Below are 12514 nucleotides of genomic sequence, written 5' to 3' on the forward strand. Positions count from 1 at the left end.
GCCACTTGCATATGATGGGGAGGAGACAGTGCAGGGGTCAGGAGTTGTGTCTGTGCATGTGATGGGTAGGGAGGGACAATGTAATAAAAGGGATGTTGGAGAAACTCATTTCTGGCACCCTCCAGCTTCTGCTCAGTCCTGGGGAGAGGGGGAAGCAGCAGCTGCACTTGAGCAGGGCGTTCTCTAATCCAATCTGGCAAAAGCTTTCCTGGGTTGGCTTCAAGGCAGAGACAGAGTGAGAGCATGTGTGTGTGCAATCCCCCGGCCCATGCTCCTGATCAGATGATAAAATAGCCCATGCACTCTTCAGCAAACTGTTTTCACCTACTCTGGTAACTCATGATTGTGGCACAAAGGCTGGAGAGAGGATGGAAGCCAGTATCAAACCTGCTTCTTTTTCAAGAAAATGTAATCCTATACATGAGATGTGGAGCTGTAAAAGGGACTGGAAAATATTCTACCTGGAAATAATCAATAGCTTCTAAAGGAGCAAAGCCAAGATGACTCAGAGACTGGTTTTGCCTTTGTATTCACTCAGTGTTGTGGCTTTCCTTTCATACCTCTCAGGAGGCTCCCATCGCTAAGAATAATTATGCCTAGCACGCCACAAAAATTCACTCATTAAGCCCACCCCTAGTCATGAGAGGTAGGTAATTCAGAGTTGTTGAGCAATAATCTCTGTCACTATCAGCTGGTACAGCTCCATTAGCAGGAAATTTGGCCCAGCATCTCCATTTTACATGTTGGGAAACTGAGGCACAGAGAGGTGACTGGGCATATCAATGGCAGAACCTGAATTAGAAGTCAGGTTATAGTTGTAAATTGCTGAAGAACATCTCTGCCCTGGTGAGACTGTCCTGCTGGCTAGGATGAAAGGGGCATTGTGGGGTTCCAGTACAGCAGGCAAGTCAATAACATCTCCAGAGCTTCCTCTCCCTCCTCCAGCCCACACTCTCTGCACATATTTTCCCAGACTTTCCATTTGCTTCTCCAGTGGTGCTGGGGTGCCTGCCAAGCCCGAGCTACTTCTCGGCAAAGCAGACGGCTGTAACTGCCTCTGACTCCCAAACTAAACAATTGGAAAAACTCAGGCACCAAGGCCTGTTAAATGTTCTCCAGCTTCCCTCTGAAATTACAGGAGCAGAGCAAGCCTGCTGAGTCGGCACTTCTGCAGTGTGGGGGAGGGAGAAATTGCTTTACTCGCCCCTCCCGCTCTTCCACATGAACAGGTTTCCAGGTCTGGCTTGAGAAGTTGCCTGGAAGGCCTCTGGCTTAGCTGCATGGGGAATTGAGAGCAAAGAATGCCATCTTGGCCACAGGTACGTCACATAAGGCCCACTCAGGATGGCATGATAAGATAGCCCAGGGCTGGCTACAAACATTCATATACATGACTGGTTAAAGGGCATTAGTTGGGGAAGAGGTGGTGGCATGGGCTTTCCCTGGTAAGGGCACATTCCAGAGCCTTTCCAGCTGGAAATGCCCTTTCTGGGCAAGCCTTCAGGCAGAGGATGTGACCCATGTGCCCAGCGCCGGACCGAGCCATTCCGGCGCCCTGGGCAGACAGTTTAATTGCGCCCCAGGATGGGGGAAGGCCCATGCGCGGCCCTGCCCCTGCCTGGCACCTGGGAGAGGGCGCACGGAGCTGGCGGCGGCAGGACACACGTGCCCAGCCTGGCTACTGCCGCTGGCATGCAGCCCGGGGCCACTCGGGGCAGGCCGAGCCTGGCTGTGCAGGGCCCCACGGCCACGGGGGAAAGGGCGCTGCTGGCCAGCGCTGCGAGGGTCAACACAGCCCCCGCCCCGGGTGGCTGCTGCAGGGTGGCTGCTGCAGCCTGTGATTCGGGAGCCGGGCAGGTGGCGCCTGATGGCAGCTATAAGGGGCACTACGCGCCCCTTACAGCTGCCATCAGGCGCCCCCCCCCCATAGGTTTGCACCCCGGGCAGCTGCCTGGCTAGCCCATGCCTTAATCCAGCCCTGCATGTGCCAGACAGGGAATAGACTGATCCCTACCCTGTGAGTGTAGGAAATGGAGTAGAAATGAACAAGCCCAATAGGGCAGGGATGGGGGAACCTAAGGCCCGAACACCAGCTGCATTCCCAGCTTGCCTGGATCTGGCCCCAGAGACTCAGTAGCCTCCGCACCCCCAGCATTGGGGAGCCTGTGCTCCAGCCCCCTGCTATCCCACCCTGAAGCACACAAAACCTATTAGGTTGGGCCCAATGGGGGAAGGGAATGCGGGAAGTGTATTCCCCCTTCTCAGTCAGAGGCCACGTCAATAGGGATGTGATTTTTTTTCTTCTCACTTGTGTGTGGCCCCCCACAGATTTTTTTTTTCCGTGGCTCAGCCAAACCCAGTTCCCCACCCCTGCCATAGGCAATAGGGCTAGGGGTGAGCAACAGCACCAGGGACTGCAAGGAGGGCCAGTAGCGAGGAAGGGCATGTTGGCGCAGGGGCTGGGGACAAAGGTCAGGCCTGGAGCGACAGGGACGTGCCTAGCGCCCCTGGTCCCGAGGGAGGCTCCAATGTGTCCCCCCCCCCACCGCCCCGTGAGCTGCAGCCGCGCCCCGAGCTCCACTCTCCCCGGGGACCCAAAGCAGGGCCGGGGCGGGGCTGGGTGGGGGAGGGTCTCTCGCTTTCCAAGCTCCCCCCGCGCCGCGTAAGGGTTAAGGCGGCGGGGGGAAGGGCGGCGCAGGCAGAGCGAGGCCCGCGGTTTGCGGTGCCTTTGCCAGCAGCGAGCTCCCAGCGCCATGGGACGCGGGGCGGGCGGCGCTAGCAGAGGCTGCCCGGCCAGCAGCGGGGAGTGAGCGGCTCGCAGCGCGCGGGACCCTTCGGCGGCGGCTGGTCGCGCTCCTGCAGGGTGAGGCGAGGGCGGACCGGGCCGCCCCTGGCTCTGCGGGCGGCTGCGCCCGGGCCGCGCTCCCTGCCGGGCGAGCGGGGCGCGGGGGCGGGGGGCGCGGGTTTGATCGCGAGCGCCGCTCGCCCGCCGCGCTGGGGCCCTTTGCACCCCGCCCCGGGCTCGGCTCGGCCGGGCAGAGCTGAGAAACCGCACGCGCCGCTCCCGGCTCCCCGTCCCCTGCGGCCCCCTGGAGCTGGACGGGCACCGCAGGGCCGGACGTGGCCTCAGATGCCTCCCCTAGCGTCATGCCCAGGGACAGAGTTGGCTGCTGCCTCCCCCACCTCTTCCCCTCATAGGTTAACATGGCTTAGTTTGACAGGAAGCGGGGGGGCTGACTAGAAGGGGGGGGGGAGTGACTTGGCCAAGGTCATGGGGATCAGTCAGTGGCAGAGGAGCGTGTTTAGTCCTGTGAGCAGGTCACCTGGCCATGCCTTGGCAGCACCCACTGGGATCCTCTTTAGATCCTCTCTAATAGGATTTGGAGGAAGACTGTCATGAAAGAGTTAATGCCTTCTGCTGAGTGAGCCAGAAGTTTGCCTGTGACCCTCCCCCAGTTGATGCTCTCAAGAATGAACAGGTTTATCTTTCCGAATCTGATCTCCTGCCTTTCCTGACAGCTGTAGGAGGTGAGAAAGAGGCAAGTAGGATGTTTTAGTGTAAGGCCACAACCCTTATCACAGAGCTAATCTCTGAGTTCCGGGTTCGTTTTCATCACCAGGGACTCTTGGATTTGCCTCTTCTCCTTTTAGTGCAGTCTGAAGATCCAATCCCCAGATCTAGCGCTCTAGATCTCAGTGGTTACACTGTGAGCTCTGGTGCTGACAGTTCTGAAGGCCCGGCCTCCTCTCCATGGCAGGACCCAGGCTCCACTGGGCCAGGCTCCAGGAAGTCAGGCGCGCCCTAGCCATGACACCACTGCGGCTTGGACTGCAGCCTTTGGCCTCCAAGGACAGCCATGTATTAGACTTCAAAGTAGCAGCTCTCTGCAGAACAGTTCCTCACTCCCTGTCTCTTTCCTTCCCTCTCTGCTCCTGTGATGAATTAAGTGGCTTTAGCCACAGAGAACGGAGGAGCAGTGTCCTTTCCTTTCATGTTGGCCTCTGCCCTGGCTCACTCATCCACTTCTGTCTGTCTGTTTCTCTTCCTTTCTCCAATCTTTCAGGTCACTATGGTAATGATTCAGCTACGAGCTCACGTGGCCTTCCTCGTGCTCCCTCTGTTTGTATTTGGGGCACCTGCCGATGAGCTTGACCCCAAAGAAGCAACAATCCTCCCAAATGGCTGCAGGCGTTGCTGTGACCCACTGGATTCTCGAGGCTCCTCAGAGCCTACCACCGGCTCAGCTGGGCACCATTCATCGTTGTACCCAATGCCAGAGGTCCGTCCATACATCAACATCACCATACTGAAAGGTAAGTGCCAAGCTGGTGTGCCTGGGACCCAAGGTCGTCTTGGGAACCAGGCATCACCATAACGAAAGATAAGCATCTATGTTGGCATACTGGGTGCCCATAGGCTACCAGTGACTTCAGCATCACCATACTGAGAGGCAAATGGTACATGCTAGCCCACTACAATGCATCAATTATACCCATTAAACACCCAGTGGCCAGACTGAAGGCTATGCCTCCAGTATACTCAGTGCCTGATGTACTGACTGATGGATGCCCAGTTGTCTGTTGTTATCAAGGGTAAGGGTCCATGCTGGTACATGTAGATTTGTGCCCAGGTAGCCAAAGAGGTGGAATCAGTCTGTACAATGCCAGTTTTCCCCTGATCCAGCGACTTTCCTGAATTCAGGGGAGCCAGCTCTTTGCTTGTACCCCACTGGCTCCTGTTTATTGCCACTGGGTGAGGAGCATCACTAGCTGCCCCTTGCCAATTTGAACGTTCTTCAGGATCAAACTCCTCTGTACTGTAAAGGGATAGAGCAGCAGGTCTTCATGCAGTCAGGAAGTAGACGATATGCCTGTAAGAATGGCAGAGGACCATCATTAACTTTCTGTGCAGGGAAGGGAGATCATCTACCTGGACCTCATGTCATCTGGGAAAGGGAGGAGGGGAATGCCATTAAGTCTTAACATTCACTTCTCTTCCCAAGCAGCTAGGAGCATGCTTGCATGGACACCCCTGCACTCATATTTGCAAAGAGTGGCTCCCAACAAAGACTTGCTCCAGGCAGCTCCGGCTGGCTTAGCTCAGGGTGGAATAGGGGTGGCTTCCTGTTGTATTTCAGCTTCTTGCTCGAGGGTCCCCATTTGAGTGTCATCTGTGCTGAATGCATAGGATGTGCATGCACGGTGAGTCCTGGCACTGAATAGGAAATTCTTCTCTTTGGGCCCAGTTTATTATTGCTCTGCAGCCCCATTGTGCTACCCAGGCATAAGCTTCCCTCCACTCAATATCCCCAGTATAGAACCACCTCCCCACTGGTCCCAGGTTTGTGTCCCTGTAAAGCCCCAAAGAGGCCCATGAAACAGGGGAACAAGTACATGGTGCCCTATCCTGTGTGGGAGGCTGCTCTGACCCCCAGAACTGCTGAGTAGGGAAGGCACAGATTACCTGTGCTAGTGCTTGCATAGGGATGCATTAGGTCATTTGTAAATAGCTCTAGTATTTGGCCCAAACACTGGGTGACATCTCAGTGCTTGGCAGCTTTCACATCTCACTTGGGTATCTCATGGGCACATCCCTCTGCTTCATTTCCTAGGAGACAAAGGAGACCAGGGGGAGCCTGGGACTCCAGGGAAATGGGGCAAAGAGGGGCCACCAGGAGAGCTGGGTCCCCAGGGTCAGAAAGGCAGCAAGGGGCAGATGGGCGCCCCAGGGGATCCCTGCAAGCACCAGTATGCTGCTTTCTCCGTGGGTCGCAAGAAGGCGCTGCACAGCAGCGAGGGCTACCAGGCCCTGATCTTCGACACCGTCTTCGTCAACCTCTACAGCCACTTCGACATGTTCAAGGGCAAGTTCTACTGCTACACGGCCGGCATCTACTACTTCAGCCTCAACGTCCACACCTGGAACTTCAAGGAGACCTACATGCACCTCATGCACAACAACCAGGAGCAGGTCATCCTGTACGCCCAGCCCAGTGACCGCAGCATCATGCAGAGCCAGAGCCTCATGCTGGAGCTGCGGGAGAACGACGAGGTCTGGGTGCGTCTCTACAAGCGGGAGCGCGAGAACGCCATCTACAGTGATGACGTGGACATCTACATCACCTTCAGTGGCTACCTGATCAAGCCCAGTCTGGAATGACTGCCCTCCTCCCTCTGTCCTTTCTCGCGCTCTCTCTCTCTCTCTCCCTCTTTTCACTGCCCGCAATCACTGCAAACCACAAGGGAGGAACTGGGTGGGGGGCTCCTTAGGAGGGTCATGGGGTGGGAGGATAGCAAGGAGCCTGAAAGAAAACACCTGCTATTCAAATCAGGACCATCAGCATTCAAAATGTGCCACTGACTACCTGGTAAGCCCCATTTGTCTCAAACAGGGGATCCCGCAGGTCACTGCTAACCTTCTTAGGCTGTGAGAGCCTTCCCACGACTCAATCAGCTGTAGGGACACAGGCAATGATACAGAGCAAGGGAGGTACAGGACAGTCCCTGGCTGTGTCAATCATCACTCATCTGGGATGCAGAAGGTCAGATCCTCAGCTTAGGCAACTCAGTGTCGCTCCATTGAAGTCAATAGAGTTACACTTATGGATTATGGATGTAATTGTGTCTTCAATTAACCGATAAGCAAAAACTTATAGGTTAATGCTACAGGCCACATGCATTCCTCCTCCTCCCCAACAGTAAAATTTTTAGCAGGCTGGCCAGCAGCCTGGCTCAGTCCTAGCTCGCCCTGGGTCTAGGACCTACCTCCACTGCGGCTCTACCTTTAAACTGTATTAGGAGCCAGGCAGATAGGCAGCTTGGCTCAGTTCCAGCTTGCGCTGGGTCCGGGAGCTCCACCCCTCCCCACCTTTGCTGCTACCTCTGATACAGAAGCAGCAGCATGGCAGCCGGTCTGCAAAGGGAGCTGGTTTTTAAACTGGCTCCACTTGCAGATCAGGTCCCACCCGGCATCCTGCACTGCTGCCTATGATATGGAGGCAGCAGTTCGGAGTGGAAGGGGCTCCTCAGGAGTGGGGCCAAAGAGCACTGGCTGCACACTAATCCCACCCCCGAGGACTATAGACTAGTCGACTAACCAGTAAGAATTCATGAGGTTAATTGACTATTCAATTAACTGATATTTAACATCCCTATCATGGATGCCTGCTGCAAATCTAGCCCTACCTATTGAAAGGGCGCGAGACCCTGCTGGACCCCAGCAAAACTCCCCTCCAGTCTCAGCAATCTTGTCAGGCTCAGAGCCATCCTGGCTTTGCAGAACCCCTTTCCCGGAGACTGAAAGCAGACTTGCTTCGGCTCCCCTGCCCACGAAGTTTATACCAGTGTAATTCTGTCCACTTCCGCAGAGTTCCCCTGACTGCACGCTGGCGTGAGAAGAGACTCAGACCCTGGATTGAACTGCCGCAGTCCCATAGGTGTGGCTAGAGCAGCGCTGGTAGGAGGCCATTCCTTTAAAGTCCCACCTCCACATTAGAAAGGCTGGGGGTGGGGGATGGCGGAAACTGACTGAGTCAGAGGGTGGTGGAAAGTTATGCTTTTACCACTAATGCAGAGGGTCAGCTCCTGTCCAGTACCCCTCCCAAAAAAACTCCAATGGAAGAGGGTTACACAGTAGCTGCTTGGTAGCTTGTACAAAATGAGCTGAGCATTTCAGTCCCGCTCCCAGTGCCCACATTGAAAATGTCTTCACCTCATTAGCTCTGTCTCTGTTGCCTGTGATCTCTGGTGAAGCCCAGAACGGAGAGCCCTGGAGACTGGGATGTGCACCCAGCCCTCGCAGGCGGGTACGATGTGTTGGCGGGGCTGCACAGCAAAGCTGGTGCTGTCCCTGCCTGTGCATTACAGCTGGGGAGTACAGCAGCCCTCAGCACTCACCTAGCTCTGCTTCTACTGACATCAGAGGCTTTGCCACTGACTCCAGTAGCAGCTGAATCAGGCCATTTCTGAGCACTTTTGAAAACCCCACACGTTGGCTACGTCTACACTGGCTCCTTTTCCGGAAGGGGCATGTTAATTTCAGCTATCGTAATAGGGAAATCCGCGGGGGATTTAAATATCCCCCGCAGCATTTAAATAAAAATGTCCGCTGCTTTTTTCCGGCTTTTAGAAAAGCCGGAAACGAGCGTCTACACTGGCCCAGATCCTCCGGAAAAAGCGCCCTTTTCCGGAGGATCTTATTCCTACTTCAAGCAGCAGCATGGCAAAGTAGGAATAAGATCCTCCGGAAAAGGGCACTTTTTCCGGAGGATCGGGGCCAGTGTAGGCGCTCTTTTCCGGCTTTTCTAAAAGCCGGAAAAAAGCGGCGGACATTTTTATTTAAATGCCGCGGGGGATATTTAAATCCCCCGCGGATTTCCCTATTACAATAGCTGAAATTAACATGCCCCTTCCGGAAAAGGGGCCAGTGTAGACGTAGCCTTTGTGTCCTGAGGATCCTGTAAAGGCGGGATGCCAGGCGGTCACTGGGTCAGTTTTCAGCAGGATTAAAATCACGCCAGAGGTATCCTGAAAAAACTCCGCCGCATCCAGGGAATGCGTTTGCTCTTCCACTTTTTTTTGCGGAAAAGCAGAGGCGCTCTTTCAGAAGGCCTGTCTTCCTCATTCCACAAGGAAGAAGGGATCTTCTGAAAGAGGTGGTTTTTCCGAAATTTGGCCCAGTGGAGATGGGCCAAATTTTGGAAAAGCCTCTTCCAACAAAAGTATCGGAAAAAGGTACACAAATTGCGGGCACAATTTGCGTACCTTTTTCCGAAAAGCCATTGTAGTGTAGATATAGCCAGAGAGACAGACAAGGGAAAGGTAGGGGAGGTGAACTCAAGTGGACTGCAGGCTAGTTTCTCTTGTTCACATTGCTGCTGTGGATTTGCTCACATTGTGGAGCTGTGGAGATAGAAACTAGTCCCAGGCTCTTCCCCACCTGAGTCTCATAACCTCTTAATACAACTGGGCTGTGTCTAGACTGGCCAGTTTTTCCGGAAAATCAGCCGCTTTTCCGGAAAAACTTGCCAGCTGTCTACACTGGCAGCTTGAATTTCCGCAAAAGCACTGATGATCTCATGGAAGATTGTCAGTGTTCTTGCGGAAATACTATGCTGCTTCCGTTCGGGCAAAAGTCCTTTTGTGCAAAAGGGCCAGTGTAGACAGCTCGGATTTGTTTTCCACAAAAAAGCCCCGATCGCAAAAATAGCGATAGGGGCTTTTTTTGCAGAAAAGCGTCCGTGCCAATCTAGACGCTCTGTTCCAAAAATGCTTTTAACGGAAAAGTTTTCCATTAAAAGCATTTCCGGAAAATCATCCAGTCTAGACACAGCCTTGGTGTGGAAAGCAGGGGCCCTCCAAGTTAGGCGGGTCCTCTTAGAAGAGTCTCTGTCTTCTGGAATGCCAGGAGCATGGGAGGAACATTGGAGTCCCCCTCTCCTAGCCTAGCGGAGTGTGGAAACGCTCCAGGGCTGGGACTGATGGGAGTCGTGAGGGAGCCGCATGCTCAGGGTGAGGTTTCGGAGGGAAGGAACTAGTGACTGAATTCCTCTCTCTTTTTAGAAGCCACAGGCTGCCAACCCAGCTGTTGTGTATTTACAGTGTGTGGCGTCCCTGTGTCTCCCCAGAGAGCAGCAGGAATCTCTGGTGCTGAATCACTTCCAGATCTGGGCTCTGAATTCTCTCCCTTTCTTCCAATGTCACTGTTTACTGCTGGAGGGCCAGTGCTAGCTCTCCGGCTAAAACACTCCTAAAGAGCAGTGGGTGCTTAATATGGGGAGGGGAAGCACTGTGGGAACGTGTGTTTCATTGGCCAGCTTCAGCCCATGAAGGTGCTAAATCAGACTTCCATCCTTTGGTGCTAAATAAGATGGCTTCCCCTCGGTGCTAAACCAGGTTTTAAGAGAGCCACCGGTGCTTATTGGGGGGAGGGGGGGTGTCAGGGTAGCCGAGACATAAAGTACTGTGGAATTGATGGTGCTTTAATTATGGAAAACCACCATGAACTTTTGTATATATGTTTTCAGTTTTATTAAAACTTTTTTTTTTTTTGCACTTTGAGATGATTTTCTCTGTAAGGTCTTTTCTTTGTGTCTCTTGTCAGGTTAAGGCAGGGATCCCACTGTCTGAGAGGCCAGAAGACCTGGCTTCTGTTCTTGGAGCAGTCACTCCCCTACTGAGTGACCACGGGCAAGTTACTCTGTGTGCCTTTATTTCTCTGTCTGTCAGATGGAGATAATGATGCGTAACTTCCTCCATAAAGGGTTTTGAGATCTGTGGATGAAAAGCTCTATGTGAGATTTGTCATTAGTAGGACATTTCTAAACCTTTGTTTAAAAAAAAAAAAAGTTTGCAGCTCCCAAAGCTGCAAGACATAGTGCAGGAGTTACTGGAGAATAACTGACTGCTAGCGAAGGGCAAAGTAAAAATTGTTTCATTGGTTCATTCGCAGAACCTGGGGAGGGAGCTGGAAGTTTCTTGTCAGAGAACAGATAATTTTCTTGTGCTGTCGCCAGTCTTGGTCCTGGTTGGCTGCTATGCACAGGAAGAACGGGCTTTCCCTGTGGTATTTCCACGAAGATGTGACGTCTGACCCACAGCAGAGGGAAATGAAGTAATAGAATGAACGTTTACAAGCGTCAGTAGTATTATGGGGAAGAGGTTTGAGAGCCAGGTTGAGGGGAGGGCTCTGGTGAGGGAGATCTGCTGGGGAGAATGGGGGAAAGTGGGGGGATCAGGTTGGGAGTCTGGGTGGGATGGAGAGCCCTTTGATGGGCTTGGGTGGAGGTTTAGGGATCAGCTGAGAAGTTGGTGGGTGGGATGTCAAACAATAGGGCTGGCTGGAGGGTTTGTTGGAGGTGAGGTCAACATCTGGGGCACAGATAAATGCACGAGGTTGACTTCAGCATCTATGAGGCTTGCTGCTGCTGAGTGGAGGCTGTGTATCAACTGAAGTGATGATGGCTGTGGGGGTGGAGCTGGAGTGGCAGCTGCCTGGGGATGGCTCAGCTTTGGCTTTGTGCTAAATGTTAGAGCCCTGCGTGGATACAAAATTTGTATCCACATCTGTACCTGCAAAAATGAGCCGTGGATATCTGCATTGACATCTGTGGATGCAGCTATAAAGTGGGCACCTGCAATTTTGCAGTGTTATCCATAAAAATGAGATGTGGATACTTGTGGATAGCCACAGCTTTGCAGGGCTCTACTAAATGTAAGATGCTGGTCTAAGTTTCATCGTCTGTGCTGGGATGCTGGGATTGGTTTGTAACTCACTTGGGGCAGTGTGGGGAAGATACACTTACATTCTTCCTCCCTCGTCAACAGAACCCCTTGCTCCCAGTTCCAGAGTAGAAGCTGGGCTCTGGCACATCTGGTACTCTTCCAGGTCATGCCCAAGCCACCATGGCTGTTTTCTCTTCTCCTCCCACCCTCCCTCCCCCAATATAATGAAACTGACAAGACATCCTTGGGAAGCACAGAGTCTTGCGTGCTCACATCCCAACACCATTCAATGGTGAAGCTGCTAGAATCAGACATGTCTCTTCCCTGCCAGTGTGTCACCTGCAGGAACCATTTGATAGTGTGTGTACCTGCATCTACAGCTGCAAAAATGATCTGCGGGTATCTGCATCCACCATGGATGCAGATATCCTTGGATATAAAGTGGATATCCACAAATGTGCAGAGTTCTAGATACAAAATTTGTACCTGCATCCATATCTACAAAATTGAGCTGTGTGGCTGCAGGTACCTCGGATATAAGATGGAGATCCATGGGTTTGCGACCATATGCTTTAACCCTTTAGGAGCTTTTGTATAGTGCCCTTTCTTTTGGGGTACGTCCAGACTACATGCCTCCGTCGACGGAGGCATGTAGATTAGCCAGATAGGCAGAGGGAAATGAAGCCGCGATTAAAATAATCGCGGCTTCATTTAAATTTAAATGGCTGCCCCGCTCTGCCGATCAGCTGTTTGTCGGCAGATCGGGGCAGTCTGGACGTTCCCCTGTCGCCAGAAAACCCTTTTGTCGACCGCCCCGTTATGCCTCGTTATTATTTTAATCGCGGCTTCATTTCCCTCTGCCTATCTGGCTAATCTACATGCCTCCGTCGACGGAGGCATGTAGTCTGGACGTACCCTTGGTCTCTTCCTGAATCACCCTACCTCCTTCCATGCAAGGGGCATGTGTAGTAATGGCCCAGCTAGCTTGATCTCCTGGCACTGAGCGATGGGGTCATCCTGAGTATGAAGGAAGGTGCCCAGTGTACCAGTGAGGGCTGGCCTGTGAGCCAGCCATTTTCTAGGCAGTTTGAGGTGCAGTAAGCTCAGGAGGGCCATAGCCTTTTACCATGTGACTCCACATGTGCAAGGGGAATGAGTAGCACCAGGCCTTAATGGGGGGTCACTAACCCACCTCAAGATTGCTAGGCCAAATTCTCAGCTAAAGTAATCCTCACCGATTTCAGTGGCGCACTGTGTGTGTTTAAAGTAACCAAGGCTCTGCCTCACCCTG

General features: G+C 53.1%; 1 protein-coding gene across 2 annotated transcripts; it reads left to right on the top strand.

Annotated features, from left to right (window-relative positions):
* The first annotated feature begins 1174 nt into the window (after positions 1 to 1174).
* Positions 1175 to 10064, top strand: C1QTNF6 (C1q and TNF related 6). Of its 2 annotated transcripts, none has more exons than XM_006118911.5 (3): positions 1175 to 1319; positions 4065 to 4314; positions 5613 to 10064. In XM_006118911.5, the coding sequence occupies exons 1-3, from the start codon at positions 1302 to 1304 to the stop codon at positions 6158 to 6160; spliced, it is 816 nt and encodes a 271-aa protein (XP_006118973.3). In that variant the 5' UTR covers positions 1175 to 1301; the 3' UTR covers positions 6161 to 10064. The 2 variants fall into 2 exon arrangements, with proteins under 2 accessions (XP_006118973.3, XP_075793661.2); XM_075937546.2 differs by lacking the exon at positions 1175 to 1319 and adding an exon at positions 2652 to 2863.
* The last annotated feature ends 2450 nt before the right edge of the window (positions 10065 to 12514 follow it).

The sequence above is a fragment of the Pelodiscus sinensis genome, chromosome 1, assembly GCF_052426305.1.
Source record: "Pelodiscus sinensis isolate ZL-2025 chromosome 1, ASM5242630v1, whole genome shotgun sequence".
Taxonomy (NCBI): domain Eukaryota; kingdom Metazoa; phylum Chordata; order Testudines; family Trionychidae; genus Pelodiscus; species Pelodiscus sinensis.